At 37.5% G+C, this 21002-nt stretch overlaps 4 protein-coding genes across 5 annotated transcripts in view; 2 read left to right on the top strand and 2 right to left on the bottom strand.

The window, feature by feature from the left end:
• The window catches only part of LOC123004114, a 46705-nt gene extending 34501 nt beyond the window's left edge, over positions 1-12204 (top strand). For both annotated transcript variants that reach the window (XM_044397229.1, XM_044397228.1), the window contains exons 3-5: positions 10013-10197; positions 11169-11526; positions 11575-12204. In XM_044397229.1, coding sequence (XP_044253164.1) covers positions 10013-10197; positions 11169-11526; positions 11575-12019 — 988 coding nt within the window. In that variant the 3' untranslated portion in view covers positions 12020-12204. The remainder of the gene's footprint in view (positions 1-10012; positions 10198-11168; positions 11527-11574) is intronic.
• Positions 12205-12260: 56 nt separating this feature from the next.
• On the top strand, positions 12261-14621 carry LOC123004115 (ankyrin repeat domain-containing protein 27-like). Its single transcript, XM_044397230.1, has one exon. It carries the CDS (start codon positions 12296-12298, stop codon positions 14597-14599), a length of 2304 nt encoding a protein of 767 aa, XP_044253165.1. The 5' UTR covers positions 12261-12295; the 3' UTR covers positions 14600-14621.
• On the bottom strand, positions 14617-15989 carry LOC123004118 (rho GDP-dissociation inhibitor 1). The gene is made up of 4 exons (XM_044397232.1): positions 15847-15989; positions 15479-15661; positions 15202-15426; positions 14617-15075 (listed from the first exon to the last, which is right to left on the bottom strand). The coding sequence occupies exons 2-4, from the start codon at positions 15654-15656 to the stop codon at positions 14876-14878; spliced, it is 603 nt and encodes a 200-aa protein (XP_044253167.1). The 5' UTR covers positions 15657-15661; positions 15847-15989; the 3' UTR covers positions 14617-14875.
• A 32-nt stretch (positions 15990-16021) lies between these two features.
• Positions 16022-20814, bottom strand: LOC123016223 (eukaryotic peptide chain release factor GTP-binding subunit ERF3A). Its single transcript, XM_044416486.1, has 7 exons — positions 20464-20814; positions 19874-20287; positions 19375-19822; positions 17386-17560; positions 17071-17334; positions 16852-17020; positions 16022-16800 (listed from the first exon to the last, which is right to left on the bottom strand). Exons 1-7 carry the CDS (start codon positions 20690-20692, stop codon positions 16757-16759), a joined length of 1743 nt encoding a protein of 580 aa, XP_044272421.1. The 5' UTR covers positions 20693-20814; the 3' UTR covers positions 16022-16756.
• Positions 20815-21002: the final 188 nt, after the last annotated feature.

The raw sequence follows: 21002 nt of genomic DNA on the forward strand, positions 1-21002 counted from the left end.
CAAGAAATTGTTTTTAATTCTCTACACTTGAACGACGGTTACTTTTCCTTTTCTTCATTTCACGACTGGTTGGACACCGGCAAAAATAATCGCAGGACCGGCTCAGGGTTTGATAAGAGAGGAATGTCCACGGATTGAATACAATGAGAGGTGACAGGCCAAGGATGAAGGTGCGAGGTCCCCAAATTGCCGAAATCCGGCGCTGGGATCTACATAGATTATGGTACACAGAATTTACACGTTTTATCAATATTTATGGAATTAATCTCTCGAATTTCACCGTAATTAATTTATTTATTTATGAAAAAACTAACGAGACAATAAAACATAACGTTGGCAGGTGAAACATGATAAATGACACCGGTTTTCCGTAACTAATTAAATTTTATTAAATATAATTATATATTTTGTGAAATATGTTTAAAATTTTGCGACGAAATAAGCGAAAAATGTGAGTTAATGCTCAAAATATAGTGAATTTTATTGGAATTGGGATTAAAAATAGAGCAAGACTTACTTCGTTTTAATTAGGCGAAAAATGTTACATTTCACCCGTTTTGTAAGATTTAATGTGTGGCTTAATCCCGTCTTGATAAATTCTTCTTTGTGTATATCCAGTTTCTCCAATGTTGTGAAAATAAGACGTTTAAATTCGCCGTCGATTTGTCTCTTCTTAATTAAAAATTTGCGCTGAGATTAGTGCAGGGTGGCTTTAATTTGCAATAAAAACGCCGTAAATCTCCATTTAGGAGCAGTGTTTGCACTCTCGACGGGTCAATTAGGAGCGTCGGTCCGGGAATCCTCCTTGTGGCACACCCTTCCTCCTTTTTTTTTTAATTAAATTCACGCGATTTTATTTTATCGTACGTATGGCAATCCATAAAAGTGAAAAAAACCACCATAAAACCTAAGTCGTCTCTTATTTGGCGTCCATTTCAAACTATCCGGAACATCTGGATCCGGATTCGGCTCCGGTTTATTCAATGCCGTTAAAGTTATTGTTATTGCCGTTCCGGGTTTTAAATTTCGGAGCGTCGCCAAAAAGTGCAAGCGAGTTCTTTAAATCGAGGTCATCGCCGCCCCTGACCGGTGTCATGTTGTAATTTAGGAATATGGCTCCCGGGGGCGGCATGTTTCATCCACGGCCTGCTACTTGACACCGAACGCGTGATCCCACCGCGGACCATTAACCGGAAAGTCGTCGGTTTACTGCGTTTTTTCTAATTTCGCTCTTTATTACAAAAAAAAGTTGATTTCGCCCGGAGTTCCGGACCGAACTTGGATCGCTTCCAGAAATTAAATAATCTGCATTTGAGCCAGGTCAAGCGCACCAGACGGATCGCAAACAGATTCGCGCAAGCATGGTCAAACCTAAGCGAGTTTTTACGCACGAGGGCGGAAAAGGTGCGCCCGGACCGGAAATTCCAATTTCCAGCCCCAATTTTTTTAATAACATAACTTTGACTGCGACTTTAACTTGCAGCTGCGCTCATATTTCATTCGACTTTTCGGTAATTTTCTATTCACAAACTTCGAACTTTAGCTAATTAACTTGTAAACAAAAAAATATGCAGCTGAAGTTCGGGAGTGCATTGTAAAGTATGTCGACTGCAGGTATCTGGAATTTGATGTAAAGTTTGGCACAAAATGGCTGACTTTCATTCAGGTAAACAAATATTTTAACACACTTGTGTCATAAAATTGAACGGAATATGCAAATATACTTATTTAAAAGTGTTTTACTGTTCTATTTCAAAATAAATTCGAGTTTATGGGTCGTAAAGGAGTCTTTGAGGACCGGTTAATCAAAAATCTAAATTTAAAAATGGACTCTTTATAGAGGAGCAGATCGTATATTTTGAACGGATGCTTTAAAATGTGTTGATAGCTTTATTTACTTTTTTACTATAATAACAACCCAGTTTTATTAATCTTAAAAAGGAGTTTTACGAATCAAATCTGTTACTAGATGGCGCTAGTGCGGTATAGACGCCATTTTGAATCAAACAGTCTCGATTTCAAGTAGGTCATTGTCTACAGTAGATCAAAATATGAAAGTTTATCAGATAAAAATGCGACATGGAGTTTCTCAGCTAATTAAAAAGTGTACTTTAATTAAGTTGGCCGTAACAACTCCTTATAAATCTTGCGTAAACTCTTGGAAGTTGTTAGCGGTTACAGAAATAACCTCCGGACAAAGCCGCACACTTCTTTCAAATTTTATATTTACGCTCCGACAAAGAAAAGAAAGGATGCTTCAGAATCCGAAAATAAAGAAGCAGCTGGTCCATTTTCCATTGGTGGAAAAAAGAGCGCGAAAAGTGCGGGTTATTAGCATTCATCCCTCGCCGGCATTAAATTAAAAGTGAGAGGAAAAAATGTCGAGAAAGTGAAGAAACCAAATCGATCCCCCGGTTTTAAAAAAGCAAACACAGTGTTGAAGCAAATACGATTTCCTGTGAAGTGTGAAAGAATAGACGAGGATGCCAGCAATAATGGCCGAGGCATTAGAAAGGGATCCGTGACGTCGTCGTGAGGGATTTGTAACCGGGGATAGGACTTAACTGATCATTGAAAAGGCCAGCCGTGCACACAAGCCGGAATAAAGAATAGTCCGGTCGAGGTGTACCTTTGAATCGAGGCAAGAAATGCCAGTAGATACCTTTTATTTGAATGTTTCCACGCTTTGATGTCTGGAATTACCGAACGAAGAAACTTTCGAGTTAATTTCGAACGAATGACTTTTGCTTGTTTATTTAATTTAATAAAATGCGATTCAATCGCATCCAATTTCGTTTAACTAAATCAATAAATAAAAAAACGATTTCAAATGCAAAATCTACTCAGACGGAGCACTAAATTCAACTGCTTTTATTTCGTGTGTCTAGCGCTGAGAAAGAACATTTTTAGCGGCCTCGTTATTAACACGGCACTTTCTTTGCCTTTTTGTCTTTAGACCGGTATTTGTAGTAACAGGTGGCGATTGAAATATTCTAGAAGCTGACTACATCTATTTTGTTTCGTCTTAAATGAGGTCAAAGAAACAACGCGGATTTTTTCACTATTGCAAACATCTGCATATGAAACAATGCGAAAATACTCAAACACCAAATCAGATTTTTTCTTCTCTCACTCATTTGAACACATTTTGAAAAATAGCTGTCTATGCTACGTGTATACTACAAGTAATTTTTTATCCACTAGCAGACATTTCTGTCTAAAATTGGGACCGTTTTGAAGAACAAAAATTTAATGATGCAGTAGGTGCAAGTAAGGGATTTTTGTTTTTTTTATCCACAGTCTACAAACTGTGTCCACAACAAAATATCAATTACTATCGGGAGACTGTAAATGATTGTGATTTTTTGTCTCAAGTTGGTGTCAAATTGAAACTTTAGTTGGCAACCATCATGACTTTCAAAATCAAACGTCAAACTTTTATAGGCAATTGCGACAGGCGACTGTTGATTTAGCCGCCACCTAAAACATTCTTATATTGCAAATTAGTAGGATTACCGATAATTTAGAGTTGCCAGATTTTTTTGTCACAAACATTAATAATAGTTTCCGGTATTTAAATCTAAATATATTGAAATGTGCTATTTATTGAGTTTTATGATGTCTGTTAAAAAATAACTCGTTTTTTATTAACCGTATTAGATTTTACAATTCACAAAAAAAAATGCCTATTTGAGTATCATTTTTTTGGAAGGTTGGTAGCTGTGTAAATTAATCAAAACTCAATCTAGATTAATGATAAAATGATTTCTTATTACTGAGATATCTGTCAATGGGCTATTTTATCTAAAGTTTGATGACATTTGGTAGTCGGATCCGTATTTGTGGTTAGTTGGATGGACTTTTAGGTACCATAAATTCTATTTGGATTTCGACGTGATGCTATTTATGTAGTTTAAATCCATTTGAGTTATGTAACCATCAATAATTGAATTTACATTGTGCTTACTTTGTGTGCATATGGGACGAAATGGGACAAAAATGAATACATAATTTTAATAATATCAAGAATTTATTTTATGCTTTTATGGTAATTGATGATGTTAAATATTTCACATTTTTCATCAAATTGTTTTGTACAAAAAAGAATTGTAATTTAATTTAAGTATGTATTTCAATAAAAATTCCAAATAAAATTTGCATTTTTGACTTTTAGATTACCCCCTTTTTGCAGATTTTGGAATTTGTGATATGTAACTGGAATAATTTCCTTAATTTTTCCTGATACGAATATTTTCCTTTGTTAATCATGTAAACACAATTCTAGCGTTTCGCAGCGACTTAATTACAAAAATTCCATTCCGTGATAAATCTTCAATTCCCGTGTAATTGGCAAGGTTAAATATATCGTTTGAGTTTTCGTCGATCGGGGGCGTGTATAACCGTCCAAATCGCAATTTCCCATGACATAATTAAATTTGCAATCAGAATTCCGACGTAATTATCCAGGTAATGACCGAAAATTAATGCGAAATCGATGTGTTAATCAGTGCACGTGATAACTCCCTTGCTGCATCTGCCGTTTGGGCATTTCTTCAGCGACGACTGCGGAAAATACGTGAAGAGAATGCGAAAAGAGGGATCGCTACTCCCTCAAAATCTGCAACGAACAGAACGCAATCAAGTGAAATTGTCAATGTTTTTGTGACCCAGTGGCACACTTGGCGTAATGACGCTTTTCGGATGTACTAATCTACTTCCTTTTTTTTTTGTGTAAACTTTCGTTTTGAATATTTTAAGGCGCCGATACAGATATTATGCAAATTAAGGCGAGTCCTGTTATCGCGACTTCCTTCGGACCATTTTTAACGCCGCTAAATCACTTTTGTTTGCACCAACTTTAGCCAGATAAGCTTAATCAAACTTGGCGCTTTGTCTCTTTCAACTTCTTCTGAAAATTTTATTATTTCAGAGTTGGTAGTTCTTGACATTTCAAATGACGAAACCGAGATCCGATTACTGCACGTTCACTTTAGATCGGACTATCTATTGAAAATTATGTAATTAAAAATTGCAATTACAATTAAGTTATAGAGAAAGTATTAGTAAGAAGAATTGCTTCCTGAAAGTGCGTCAAAACATTTTTTTCCATCACTATTTTACAAATTAACTGTTGACTACACCCTTAAAGGCATAAGTAAAAGATTAGAGAAAGGTGAAAGTTAATACATCGTGCAATTAATTATGATAAAAACACTTTAACGCTTACTTGTAATTGACACTCGTTACTTGGCTAATTTTAGATCGTGTAAACATAAATCAACTAAAATTGTATTGCCATAAACGTAAAGTTTCTCAAATTGGATTGAAATGAGTTTAATTTTGCTAAATGTACGAACAATAACCAAACTCCATTATCTAATGTAACCTCAAGCTTGAATTATTGTGTTTTATTGGCAATTACGTGGCAAAATTAGATTTAATCTCGTATCGAATGGATCTTAAACTGGAAAGTTTTATTGTGGAAATCGTAATAAAATTATTAATCGGCGTGTATAGGCTGGCCCCAAAGAGGCACCTCCGCTACAATTATTTTCTTCCACCAAAAATCGTCACAAAACACATGTGGTTTGTAATGTCGCGTATTAGAAAGAGAAAAAGTAATTCTAGTATTTTGATTGGAACAATTCGAGAGATTCCGCCATAACTGCGTTCTCAAAAACTAACTTTAAACTTCTTTCTTGCAACATTAAAGTTATATGGTGTGTAATTCATCGGCATTGTTTCAAGACAGATCAAGATAGAAGCAGCAACTCGCATCAATCATAAAGCCCCACATCCTCTATAATTAGTATTTTTTCGATGAAAAGTTTAGGGAATTGGTCAATGTAGGAAGGGTGTAATCCGGATAATGTGCCAGCTTCATAAATAACGGATTTAGAAGATGGTGGTGTAAATTAAGAGCTCGTTGGAATGGAACGTCGAGATAGGGATTGCTCTCTTTTACAACAAAGTTTCATGTAGTTGCTCGTAAGAGTTCGTCGAGTTATGGTCTTGCTTAAACAAGTGTTTAATTTACCTACCACGCATTTCCATCCACTCCGTCGACACGCCGTAATAAAACAATAAAGCCTTGTTTAACGCCGCATTATTAATACACTCGCTTTTAATTATCTCGGCCGCGAAACGAAAAGATGTAAACATTGTGTGTGAGCGCCAAACCAAACAAGGATCCGGTCGAAGATACAAAATTATAGATTACACGTATTCCCATGACTTTGTATATTCTTTTTTCAAGCTCAAAGTTATCGACCAGTTCATCTAATTTGAACAGAAACGTGACTTGAAAAAATTCGATGCGAAAGTGTGTAAGTCATGCTTTGCTTCAGCCTCCGCGCTGGAACGAAATTAAGATAAACCAAAGGAAATTAAAAAAATTTGCCTACAATAAAATAATTCTGCACCGTTCTTGGGCTTTCTTTATCAGTTACATTTATAGAAAGTTCGTTTGGGGCTGAATTATGCTTTCAGTTTTTATAACAGTTCAAAAGCTCTCAATGATTTTTGAAATTTTATAAATCGTGTGCTTATATCAGTGCTCCTTGCTCATTAGAGGTTGCTGTTTATTCCCTCCCATCGTGCTAACAATAGCTTTTGACACTTGATACGTTCGGAGAGTGCAGCTGAGACAGGCCTCCTTCACCGAAAATACGCGTTGGAGATTAACATTTCTCACGTGAGAGATCGACCACGTATACAAATTTCTCAAAGAGCTCAGTTAATAAATTGCGGCTTTTATGGACCATCCCGATTGGAATTACCGCGAGTGGAAACTCGCTTTAACTAAACATAATTTAAGTGTAGAAAGCAACGACCGTAAAAAAATTGCCGTAAAATTGTTTATGAGCATATAAACAACCCCTAAGAGATGGCGGTGTCATGAATTTTAAACGCATTGTCTGCGAAATGCTGATCAGAGCGGTTCTTTTGGAATTTCGACGGACGAAGAAGGATTATGGGGCCATCGAGGGAGTTCCCTTCTCATTTTGACAGACAACGAGATGGGGATCGAGGAAGATATAAGCATAATGGCTAGCACGAACAAATGCCAGCAAAAAATTCGAGAAGCTGCTTCTGATACTTGAGTTTAATGGCGAGCATTTAAAAAATGACTTGTTTTTATTCACTAAGATGAAGCAATTACCAAACAAAAAAGATGATTCATTTAGGACAATCACAAGGGTTTTGGACAATTTCAAATATGAAAAGCGAAGCTTTTACTCTGATTTATTGACGAACACTTTGATTGACAAACAGAAAATTAGAATTTGACAGATGGACGGATTAAATATCAGAATGATGAAACTGTACTTTCGCTCATCGTAATCTGAGATATTACACAATTTCAAATTTGGCTTTATCTCTAACGATCGATGCTACAATCTAGTGCCTTTGTAAAGAATATGAATAAGTTTACGGTTAGTTTTATTAGCTATTGAATAATTTACGCTTTGCTTACTTTCAGAAATGGAAAATCAAATGAATTTGCGTTTTATTAATAAGTTTTTATCAACACGAAACAATGCAATTTTTATCAAGCGTTTGCTCAATGCAGGTAATTTTTGCCATAAATAATGCATTCAAAGAAATCATTTACTTGATTGGATGTTTTCATGGTTTAGTTCGAGTAATGAGAAAATATTGATATATCAGTAACTACTAATCAGTGTAATCAGCAATTTTAAACTTTCATGATTGAGCACACGGTTAGAGGATAAATCTACTAACCGTTAATCCTACCATTAAAGCAGTTCAGACACTGTTGTGTATGTAATCAATCAGGTATGGATATTTGACCCCGAGGTATATCGGGTCAACAAAACAAACAAAACGTATTGGGGTTGTTACTTTTCACTTTTCAATTTATCACAAAAATCTGAAAACCTAGAGTAGGGTCTAAGGTTATTCGGTCAAATCTTCATGTTCCACTTTCCTCTCTTTGCTCAAACTTTCTCGCAGCACCCACTTGTCCCCGGAAAAAACTCCAGTATTATACACATGACAAGTTTCACTTTTCGAATCTTCCCAGATTTTTTCTTCATTCACCTTGGATTTTAAGTTTCGAAATGGCACTTCTAACCAGCCATTAATGTAATTGTACAATGCGTAACCTACTATTATTAATTATAAGCTGTGGCGTTTGTTGGTTCAGGTGGGCTTATTGTTGATTAAATGAGGACATAGTGTATGCCATCAGTGACGCTAAATGCACAAAAATTGCACAAATAATGCGAAATGCATTAAATTTGTATTAAGGCAAAGACTTGACCTACCGCAATTTTACATAACGGCGAGTATAGAAAATGTATTGTATAATTGAAAAGCGATCTAATTAAATAACACGTTGTGCTTGATAGAAATCGTAACTTTGCTTGAACAGGAAACCTCCAACTGATTGTTTGAGTTGCTCAATTTGTTTCATTTTTATTATAGTTATTAGTTGTAGATGTTCTTTAATGTTCTTCCAGTGCGCAAACCATAAATGTGTTCTTATCGTTTTCTCTTCAACCACAACCATCCATATTGAATACTTAAAAAATAACAAGTTTTGCCACAGTTTTTTGTCTACTTGGCAGTGGAAAAATCGAACGGCGTAAAAAATTCTGTCATGGCCGACTAAACTACATCGTCACTGTTCGATTTTCCTTTACAACGGAGATTTGACATCAAGTCAAACGAAACAAAAAAGTTAAAACCGTAGAAACCGCAAATGTTCTGAAACAGTTCAACCTTCAAACATGAACATCAGTTACACTGCTGTAAATTAAATTTTGTTAAGAAATACATAACTAATTTACACTACAATAAAAGTAAGAGGAAAACCACACACAACATTGGCGTAACAAAAACTACAAGTGTGTCTTACTCTTGTATCAGATTCAAAATTAAAATAATACAGATCTACGGTCTAATAATTTCAATTTTCATATGTTTGTATTACTTTTGCTTGCATTTAAATGTCTTAACGCAATTGTTTGGATTCATTTAGAAAGGAGGGAAACTTGACCTAGCAATTTAACCATTTAAACACCAAATAAAATTGACAACGGAACGATTTTTTTTTGGATCATTAACCAGAACAAATTGCTGTTTTTTAACCAGATATGTAGGTGTATACTCCGGATCTCTGTACCAGTAAATTTTTTTCTTGTTGTTTAACCTTCGGATTTACAGACCCATGGCCATAAATTTTAACAATTTCTCTGTGTACCAACTGTAATAAGACAAAGTATTGACTGGTTTTCTCATCCGAATGGGCACTTTCACTGTGTTTCTTGGCGAAAACAATTAATTTACTCTTGCTTTTTCTTAGACAGTTTAAAAGGTGTACACCCTTTTACGTCAGTCAGAACCGCATTGCGGTTCCCTACAACCACCTCTGGTTCTGATATGATTGTTATTACCGGTATAATCACGATGCAACGATGATTAATTAATATGAAATTTATTGGGGCCGTTACAGCGTATGATTTTATGTAATCTGAATTCATAAACCATCCCTTATTGTTAATTCCAATCAAGTCCATCCGGATTAGCACCGACAACAATATAACTGATAAAAGTGCGGTTTTGCATGGATAAATCACCAATTAAAATGTATGACGCGCTAAATAAGGCATTAAGCCCTTTTGTGTGACTAGAGCCAGAAATCGGAATCGGCGATTTATTACGACACGACTCGGTACCTGTTCCCATGCATATAATTACACAAGTAAGGTACCACATGGTCACAAGGCCGCTGGTTCTCGGCCTTGACCGTTTATAATTCTACCATTGTCCATAGTATGGCGTTTTGGTGGCTTGAAATTATTAATAGTTGCATCCATATTCGATTTACAATTTACAATATCGTTAATTAAGAGATACTTGCTGGGGCTTACACTCTTCTCTGCGAGTCTGCCGCAAGTTAATTAATAATTTAGAAAGTGCAGATTATGTGTTGATCGAAGCGACACAATGCATACATAATAATATCATTTGTTATTGTTTTCAGAGGCCGCTTCTCCGAGGAACCCCCCAAAGGCTGTTGCGGCTTGTTGGCATGGAAACCTGGTTCTTTGCGATGGTTCATAGCGGTGATCGCTTTGGTGGCCGTCTGTTGTGTTTTGGTTGGTACAGCCCTCGGTGCCATGAGACCCGCAGGACGGGACCATCTCACAGTATCACTCCTCATGATAGGTAAATTACCCTCCAAGCAGGATACACACAATATAATTTTGGTGGGGGGCGAGTTAATTATCGCATTATTAAACTGCGGATTACTCTCGTAGTCATGGTGACAGATGCGAATTTAGCTGAAAGCTTATCAAGGGAATTATTGTGATATCCTGACGACGGCTACTAGACGAACGGATTAATTTTTAACTAGCAATCCGGCGAAAAACGACGCCAACTAATGCAATATGCAAATTACTCTAGTCGGAAAAACATACACTGGATAAATATAGTAATCCACATTTCATGTTGCACATCCCGAATGGGAAATATGCTCCAATAACAGCAATGTCGCTTGTTCCATTGTGACCGATTTCTAGGTGGCTTAACATCGAATGTACTTCACGACTCATGATCGAAAAAGAGGAAGACTTCGAACAACTTCTCAAAGTTAATTTAAAAGTTTTTCAGATATTTGTTTTGTCCCATTGGAGTTGGCCTCGATTTTCATTGTACGGACATTGTCGAACGTGTTTATGAAGATTTTATTTCGCTCACACAATAAAGTAGACGTGTCGATGAGGCTTTAATGAAATTTTATGACCGACTATTGCAACTCCCTTCAAACATCCCACTTCCATTAAAATTAATAAGGCTCTTGTCCACTCTTGTTGTTGCCATTTTTTTTTTGTTTATTCCAGTCTCGTACCCGTCCATCTTTAAAGGTCATTTATTTTGAATATACAGTAATCTAACTGTTCCGTTTAACTGATATGCAGTATGCATTTTGCCTTACTTTCTATCCACTATTCCACTTTGTTACATAAAACCTCGCCCGGGCATTGACGAGCCATAAACTTTAATAACTCACTATCCACCGGGTCAAAAGCGTATTTATTGTTCCCCAAAGGGCAAAAAAGCCCCAATTAACTCCCATATTGACAGAAATGTTCATTTTTCACATGTATAACGGTTCGTTCCCCTCTCTGTTCCAGGTGTGGGCATCGTCTTGGTGACGGTCAGTGGCGTGGCCTGGAGACTCACTTCGCACGATTCATCAACTTGTCGCTCGATGCTCGGATTGGGGTCCACCGAATCCGTTGATGTTTGCACAAGACGTTTTGTTCCTCGACTGCCGCCGTCGTACGGCCGTCCCCATCACCCCTACGCCGCTATGATGTATCCAGAGTTCCAGTATCGGCCACCGCCCCCTAGCTATCAAGCCTCGATGCAAGAATATAGACTGAGACTTTTACTTTTGGACAGGGGCAACACTCCACAGATCCAGGCAGGGATTCAAAACGCTGTCTCTCCACCGCCGACGTATCGCAGCCATGCGGGTAGTCTACTTAGGTTTGTCTTTGGATATTTGAGACTTTTGGACTAATTTCTCGCTTCTAGGGCTCCCTTGTCGAGTCGGAGAGATGCGGCCCAGTCGGAGTACAGTTGCCCGCCCTCGTACCGGTCACAAACCAGTACGAATCGGCCTGGGACTCTTCAGAATTCGGTTTTGCATAGTCGCGAACAAAGCTTAAGCTTGTCGGAATCGAATCATGAAGAATCGGTCAACGTTGTGAACATTTTGGGTAGTACTGAAGAAGATATGGCTTTAGATAATATAACTTTAGATTCGTTGAAAATGGAACCAGAAAGTGATATTAATCCGTTAAGAATGCTTCTTAAAGGCAGTTCTAGTGATCTTGAAGGTAGCAAAGACGGGAATTTGGTCACAATTGTGCAAACTAGTGACCAAAGTCCCGTCATTGTTACAGTGAGTGGAAGCTCACAAATCGAAGGCAATACAATGCAAATACCATCCGAAATGGAAATCCTGGCGCATTTATAGTCAAAATTCTCAAAACTCATTCCTTAAGGTTAGTGTACATCCAGTTATGTATCACTTTGTATTATAATTATGCGATGAAATGTGCCTATATTGTGTAGATAGTCTATAAATAGCATTCTGTATATTATTATTATTATATTTTAAACTGTATAAAAGTAAATTTTTAATAAGAATTGTTAAACGGTCTTCTTCATTTGAAAAACCCTTTAGTACGCATGCGTGTCGTCGCTTTAGACACACACACACACATGTCAAAAGAAATAACCTCGACTCGATATGTGGTCACAATATGACGAAAACCTCCAAAACAATCCTTTTTTTCTCGAAATTATTAAAAATCATGGTGACTTGGTAGTGAAAGCGTCGCAAGAGAATTGGATCATTTGTGTGCCTCGTATCGGTGTCATTGACCCCAGTGAAATAACAATTGAGACGATTCTTGACCATATTCTAGTGCCCTCGGATCGTGTTGTATACACCTTGAGCAAAAAACAAGTCACAATCAAAAACAAGGAAATCGTAATTAGTGACCGTCCAAGAACCCTCCATATACTCTTCGAAGAAACTTTTTACATCCAAGACTTGAAATATACAGTTTTCTGCATTGATAGCCCCCTGTTTACAAATCGAATGATATGTACTAATGAGGTGTACAACATTGAGACCCTTCACGACTGTATCGACTTCCTCTGGAGCGAGAACTTGAGTCACGTTTTGATCAAAATCCAGCGTTTGTGTGCGAGTTTCATTGACCAGAATTGTAGTTTTTGTATGGAAAACCTGCAAAATCAAAAGGATTTAATCGGAAGTTTGTACTCTCAATGTCTACAACTTGTCCTGAAAAACCGGAGTTTTACCGACTGTGACCATATCAAGCTAGCTGTGGAAACATACATGCAGAGCTGTCTCGATAAATTCCTCATCCGTGCAATAAACACAGTCACTTGTGTTGCTGATTCCGATTTGAACAAAATCATCCGCAACTCCAGTGAACTCCAATTGAAAGACTTGTCCATCCCTCGGAAATTCTGTGATAACATTACAAACGCCAAGAGCGAACTAAGCAAAATAAACAACTTCGTTACGATCCTGGACAAGGTTAATTGTATAAAATTAACGTTCAATCATTTATACACCAACATTTGCTTAACCTCCGACGATGTTTTACAACTTTTCGTCTTCCTAATTCTTAAACTAAACATCAGTAACTGGACATCGAATCTGGTTTACTTAACCCAGTTCCAATTCAGTACCCATACACCCAACGAGAGCAATTTTCTCGTCACCTCACTTGAGGCAGCTTTAGAATTCATCAAAAGCGAGCAATTCGCCAAAATCAAATCTAGTCACTCGACCACTCCTTTATTCCAAACAATCGTAACGGACGACTTGGCCCACTTACGAAAACTACTAGAAACGAAGAAAAGCGATACGAACTTGTGTCATCCATTGTGCGATTGCGACAATTGCAAAGTGGTGGATTCTAGTCATGATATTGCGGCGGTTAATCACAGAGGTCAAAGCCTTTTGACTTTCGCTACTGTTTTGGGGCGGACCGAAATCGTCGAGTTTTTAATTTCATTAGGGGCCGAGGTTAACTCAGTTGACTATTTTGGGAGAAGTGCATTGCATTATGCGTGTCTTAAAGGCTTCCAAGACGTTTTATTAATTCTAGTCAACTGTAAAGCTGAGGTCAATGTCAGAGACCATGATAGGAATACTCCCTTACATGTCGCTTGTAACAATGGACACGAGAATTGCGTCAAAGCTTTGTTTTACACCTCGAAAGGCTTGGATATCGATTGTGTCAATAAGCACGGGGACACTCCTCTACATTTGGCTATCAAATGGAATTATGTGGGGATAGTTAGGGTCTTAATCGAGAATAACGCCAATGCTTGCATTGCTAATAGGAAGAATCAACTTCCGGTGAGTTTGGCTCAGAATTATTACACTGAGCGGCTTTTGGGCCAGTTTAGTGAGCCTGAGTCAGGGCCAAAAACCACCCAATGCCAAATAGACCAGTTCAAGAAAATCGATCTATTACTCAAAGCTATAGAAAATAACGATTTGCCTCTAACTTGTTTCTATTTGGGTTTCCCTAATAGTTCAAAACATTACGATTTTCAATCGAAATGTCACCCTTTGTGCAACTGTGAGAAATGTGAGGACTTGGATACTGGTCAAGACTCAAACGTGGAGCGTATAAACGTCAACAGTTGCAATATTGATGGCTTCACTCCTCTTCATTTCGCTGCAAAATATGGAAGAATCGAATTACTTCGTATCCTCCTCGATTCTGGGGCTTTGCCCAATTTGAAAACCTACAAGACCCTTCAAACGCCCCTCCACTTGGCTTGCATCAATCAACAATTATCCGTCGTGAAGGAATTGGTCAAATGTGGGAATTGTGAAGTGGATTCGCAGGATTACAACGGAAACACACCTCTGTACTATGCATGCGTTCGCAATGATGCAAAAATCGCCCAAGTGCTACTCACAAATGGGGCCAATGCGGATATTAGGGATTTTCAAGGGAACTCCATAATCAAGGAAGTGCAAGAGAAGAGTCTCATGTGAAAATAAATTTTCTACACTTTTTCGTTTGTGTTTTATTTGAAAGTAGCAACACACTTAATTGGTCTAAAGCTTGATCAGTACGATAAATGCAATATACAACAGCAAACACAGGTAAGGCGGTTTTTTGAAGTGAGCAACGGATCGAAAATTGTACGTTAAGGCATACTGACGACCAGTAAGGCTTGTAAAAGTTTCAAAAGGTCTGTATACTTATTATAAAAGGTAGGTATAAATTTATTGCGGCTAATAATACTTGTCTTGCCTTTTGGAAATATTTTAATCTTTCCAATCTTTTTTGATTTCGAAACTCCACTCCCATTTGAGATGCTCGTTTTTGTCGTCGTCGGTGAAGAGGGAGTGGACTGTGTATGACCCGCGCGCTAGCATCCCCGTGGGGGCGTCCTCGGGTGGCGTGGTGTAGGATTGAATTTCCATCTTGGGGGCGTACGACCCGACCATGTGGGTCATCTTATCCACTATAAAAACACCACTTAAAACTGAACACGTTTCGGGGGGCTTAAATCAGTTACCTGGGTCTAGTGCATCCGCAAGCGTTAGTTTTTACAAAAATGAATCAATTGAGATTTTCGCAAGGCACTTACCTGACATTCCCAGTTTGCTGGTCTTTTGAACGTACTTAAGCCCGTGCACGATTTCCCTCTGGACGATAAATTCTATCCGGATTCGGTACGAAACGCCCTCCTTAATCACGAAAGTCTCTTTCTTCAATCGAGATAAATCCCCGGTTAAATCTAAGGCGATTTCCGGCCGGTCGGCCACCACCAAGACTAGCCGTTTCACGATAACTTTCCTGGGGTTATCGTGCTCTGAAACGGCAATTTGTCAACATGAAACCCCCAACTGGCTCAAATAACTCACCGACAATCACAGGGCCGGTTTGGGCTTGCCCTAGGAGAGTCTCCTTGTATTTCCGCAGACTCTCATCGTCCTGGTCCGCCTGGAGGATCTCTTCGATGGTTTTCTCCGGCGGGGGCTTGTAATTTGTCTCGTTTTCATGCTCAAATTCGTCGGGGGTTGTCACGTCGCCTTCGGACATTTTGGCTGCGGAGAATGAGGTTAAGTCGCAAATTATTCGCGAAATTCGAGTTTATTGTCACAAATTAAGATTGTTTAGTGATAACACAAGTTATCTTGAAATTTCACCGGAATTTTTCACCACAAAGCCGAAAAATGTACCGGAAAAAAACAAAAGAACGCTAAGATATTTTAAGTAAAAAAGGGCTCACCTTGGGGTTATTTTACTGAACTAAAGCACCAATTTTATACTGTGTGTTTGTTTAAAGCTAGTATTGCGAATTTTGTATGAAAAAAGTGGGTGTAAACCTCCTACTGTGTGGTTTTGGCGTTTGCGTCTCAGTGGGCGCAGGAAGTGGCGGGTGATTTGAATAATCAGTGCAAAAGTCCAATTTACATTTTATTGAATATATAAAATTGATAGCAACATTTCTTGGTTACTTATATAATTATCAATAATGAGTAAAACACAACTTAATTAACAGAAAGAATTTGCAGAAAAGTACAACATAAGCATAAATTTATTAAGTTTGGCCACATGGTGACCTTATAAACTCTTTATTTACAATGGAACTGTCAAAGCTAGAGCTGAACTCTTTGAAAAGGCGTGTTGTAAATAAAACCGGGAGCTTGAAGGTATTTACAGCTTCATACAATGTATTTTTCCCGTGTCAGTCAACTTTCAGGTGGTAAATAGGCCGTGAAGAAATCTCGTCGAAATACCTTCATCTCGTCTCAAAAAGCACCAGGCTGTCGAACAAAGGAGTACATCGATTCAAAAGAACTCTTTTAATAACAATGATGTACACCACACAATTTCGATTGCTAAAATAAAGTAATACACCCCTTAATTCAATAAATTAAAATTAGAAATGTACAAAACATATCTAGAGGAAAATTATACCATTACACCAGACTAAATATAATTACAAAAAAAAAAAACATTAATTAAAAAATTCATCATTATTTCACACGCTACTGTTTGTAGCACCGATCTAGAGTCTCTTCGTGGACACCCACAATACAAAATGAACATTGTGTGGTGGTCACCTCGGAAAAATGTCCACCAGTCGATTGCGAGTTGGATAAAATGTCAAGTTTACAATCTAATCTAGCGACGATTTACTCGATTAATTTCAGTACCTTTCCGATGGCAATTGTTTTATCTGGAACAACAACTCGTTAATTAACAACCAACACCTAACCCACAAACATACTTTCATCTCTGAGCGTAAAACGACCCATTTGAGGGAACAACTTGAAGGGCTCCAAACAGATCACGCCTGCGCATTCTATTCGCATTATGGCTACCTGGTCTTGCTTGACGAACCTCGGCCGCGTTTTACTCTTTTCACCAGTCTTTTTGTCAACGAGACAAATTAAGGCCTGCAAACAAGCCACGATAAGTGTGCTTTGCTGTTTATTTGAGGGCTTACCTTGACGGTGACTTCTTCGGCGGCGCAATGGATGTGCATAACGGCACTATAGCCGGCACAAATGATCGATTTGTGTTCCAGAATAACAAGTTGGGCATCGAATACTCTACCGGTGTGGATCGGATTGACGGCGTCGCAGAGCACGAAACCGGGACTGACGTCTTCTTCTTCGACACCTTTTACTTTGACTTTGACGTTTTCGCCGGGCACGATGCGATTGACTTCGTCGTCGTCAGAGAGCAGCATATCGACAGTGACGGGAGTCTATAATTGGTTATTAAAATTGGGATTTAAAAAAAAACTCTGTATTTTTACCCTGTTTGGCATAATGACGAGACTTTGTCCTTTTCGACATTCACCAGATTCCACTTTACCCATAAGAACTGTTCCCATGTCTTTGTATTTGTCTACTATTGGCATTATGAAAGGGCCGTCGATTTTTCGATTCAGAGATGGCAGATCGTCGATGAAGGGAATGAAAGCGGGCCCTCTGGAAATTGCAAAGAAAAATTTTCAGAAATCGATAAAACAATAATACAAATAAAAGATATATATTTTTTGGGATGTAATTTTTGTATTTTCCGATCAATTAGACATTAAAAATAAATAAATATAAACATCAACATTTTATATCGTTCGTCTGAAGTTGTGAATCACATAAAATGAGAACCATATACTAGGTGAATCAAGTCTTATCCGCATGCCCAAAACAACTTTTTCTAATTAAACTAAAAATTATGCAATGTGTATATTAAACTAAACTGCTTTTTATCATCACTTTATTTGTACTATAAAACATAAAAAAATATAATCAAAAAAATATTAATTATAATTTTTATATATTTTTTAAAAGATTTGTCAATAATTACGTCTTTTTTAAATTAAGTTTGAACGTTTTGTAGGTTCCCTTTAAATTATTGTTACTTTATAACTTTGCAGTTGTGTACCTCTATCAAAATCTAAAGCGTTTTTAATGAAGTAAAATTAGTTTACTAATTTTAGTACTCTTATACCTGTAAAATGTATAGTCTTTGTTTACTGCTTAATTCTGATATTTTGCAATTATTCTACCCCTAATTTGTTACTAAAAACTTCTATTTACTTAAAGGCAAAAAATCGTAAAAGTATAATCAATTTAGCAAAAGTGAAAAAAGTAAACAATTTAAAAACTGGGAAAAATGATTTTCTATTTGAAAACGTTATCTACAGGAGTGTCAGAACTCGCACCCCAGAGAAAAATTTCAAGTAAGATAAGATACCAGAAAGATGGAAAAAATGTTTATAAAATTCTGTCAAAAAATTTTAATATTTAACATTTTTTTATGTCTACTTAATGAAACTGATGATCTTGTATACGTTTTTTTATAATTTATTACATAAAAGTATAAAAAAAATGGCAATAAAAGCCAGAAATAACATTAAAGAGAGTTACAGTTTAGGATACAGCTTCCTTGCTTCCTCTTCTTATAGACTGTAGCAAAAAACTTGAAAAATTATTTTTCCAACAGAAATATAGTCAAAATGCAAAACTTAAACTCTCATAACTTCGAAATTTTTATAGATATCTTACCTTACATGACATTTTTCTCTAGGGCGCGAGTTCTGACGCATCCTGTATATTTCTATAATTTTAGTAAGTAAAAAAAATATTACCAAACATGATTTGAAACAAACTTTTTCTTATATCTAACTTTCTTTTTCATTCTCAAGTCAAATACATATAACACAAAAATTAAATATATAGTAATAAACAACTTCCCATAAAAGAACTTATTATTCATACAAGTAAGCCCGAAAATTTAAACATAAAGTAATTATAATTTATAATAAAGATTTATAAATAATTGTCACTGAATTAAAAATGAATGTTTTTTTTTTCTATTTTTAAAATATTGTTATTTTTCAACTTAAGCAGTTGTGTAACTCTTGTGCTAGAGCTCTTAAAATGTAGAGCGTTTTTAATAAAGAAAAAATTCTTTATTGTAACACTTTGTAGCTACCAATAAAAGCTTGCAATTTTTTTTTATTGCTTGATTTTTAATATTTTGTATGTCAAACATCGGAAATTTTTACTGCCAAATTGTTATCAAATACCTCATTATCAACTTTATTATTTAGAAAAGGTGAAAGTTGAAACATTGTAAAAAAGTTTGTATTTCTAAATATTCTTTTATCCTTAATTTAATTTTGCATTATCTCTTAAGTATTTACGAAAGTTCTAAAAATATTTGAAACAATGTCATGTTGTCCTACTTTTAAAACGCATTTAGAAGACAGTTATATTTAGTCATTGCAGATCTTTACCTATACCACGGACAGATTGACTCATCCACTTGATCCTTCAGCCCTTGTCCTGTCTGTCCCGAACACGGCAAAAAGAACAAATCCTTGTTAAAATTAAAACCAAGTTTTTTGAGATAGGGTAAAATTTTATCTCTGCATTCGTTGTATCTAGCTTCATCCCAGTTAACGGTAGGATCGTCCATTTTATTGACAAGTACAACCAAATATTTGACACCGGCCGTTTTGGCCAACATTGCATGTTCTCTCGTTTGACCACCTCTATCGAATCCCGTCTCAAATTCCCCTTTCCTCGCCGAAATCACCAAAACGGCCAAATCGGCCTGAGCAGCGCCACCAATCATATTTGGAACAAAACTCTTATGACCTGGCGCATCCAAAATTGTGAAATGTTTCTTCTCAGTTTCGAAAAATGCCCGGCCAACTTCCACAGTCTTTCCTTTGTCCCTTTCTACAAACAATTAATTATAATTTGAAAATAATTTCTATGAAGTTTATATACCTTCTTGGTTCGTGTCAAGGGCCCATGAGAGGTACCACGACTCCCGACTCTTCTCTCTCGCTTCTCTTTCGTACTTTTCAAGCGTTCTCTTATCCACCATCCCCGTTAATGCCATAATTTGCCCCCCGATTGTTGACTTTCCCGCATCCACATGTCCGATGAAAACCACGTTAACGTGTTCCTTCTTGTCTTTGAGCACTTCTTCTTTGACTGTCTTCTTCTTGGGGATTTTAATGGGGGCTTCTTCAGAAGAGGGTTCGTCGTCGTCGGCCTCGGGAGTGATGAGAGGGTCGTTGTCTTCGACAACGACGTCTTCCCAGGTGCCCCCATCGCCGGGGGATGCGTCGCCGTCTGCAGGCGGGATGGGAGGGGGCTCCTTTACTTCCACTCGCTCTGCCGATTCCGCGTTCGTTCCTAACAAAAAACCTGTGAGAAAAGGTGGGGAGGAAATACCGCCCTGGACCGGAACGAACTGGTTCAGAGCAAAAACATGCTATATTTGGTTTAGGCGTCATGGAGGGATGACTGGGGGATTAAGGCCGGCCCTGGACGGGCGGCCCCTAACCTAAACGTCAAAAGTGCTGACGTACCGTTGAGGATGGGAGCGTGTTCAGGGGAGGCCTCGGACGTCGGCGACTTCGTCGGGGAGCTCTCATCAGCGTTGACTGCAGGCTTTGCAAATGAAGGCACGAATTCAACAGCATTCACGTTCAACGTGGAAAATTTAGCTGTCACATCTGCATTGTGACTGGGAGAATTATTTGGCGACGTAGAGTCAGCTTGAGATTCCCAACTGTCCGGGGCTGTGTTATTCGACATTTTGTGCACTTGGTTCGTTTCAATTTCGCTATTAAACACTTAAAAATTAATAAAACTTGCTAGCTTTCAGCTGCTCTAAATATCCGCGTGCGTTCACTCACTGCCACCGGAAACTAATGGCCGACTGTCATCACAAACTGCAAGAAACACCCCAAAAACAACAACCACAACACCACCACACCTTAGTACTAACCCAAAAAACGAAATTTTATTTTTAACAGTCACTCCCGATGTGCCTTGAGTGCAAACGCTGAAACGACTTTTTCATGAACACGACTCTTTTCCAACCGGGCCGGAAACACAATGGCGC

Source organism: Tribolium madens, unplaced genomic scaffold (assembly GCF_015345945.1).
Source record: "Tribolium madens isolate multiple individuals breed KSU strain unplaced genomic scaffold, Tmad_KSU_1.1 Scaffold_1;HRSCAF=32;Tcas5.2_LG8, whole genome shotgun sequence".
Classification (NCBI taxonomy): domain Eukaryota; kingdom Metazoa; phylum Arthropoda; class Insecta; order Coleoptera; family Tenebrionidae; genus Tribolium; species Tribolium madens.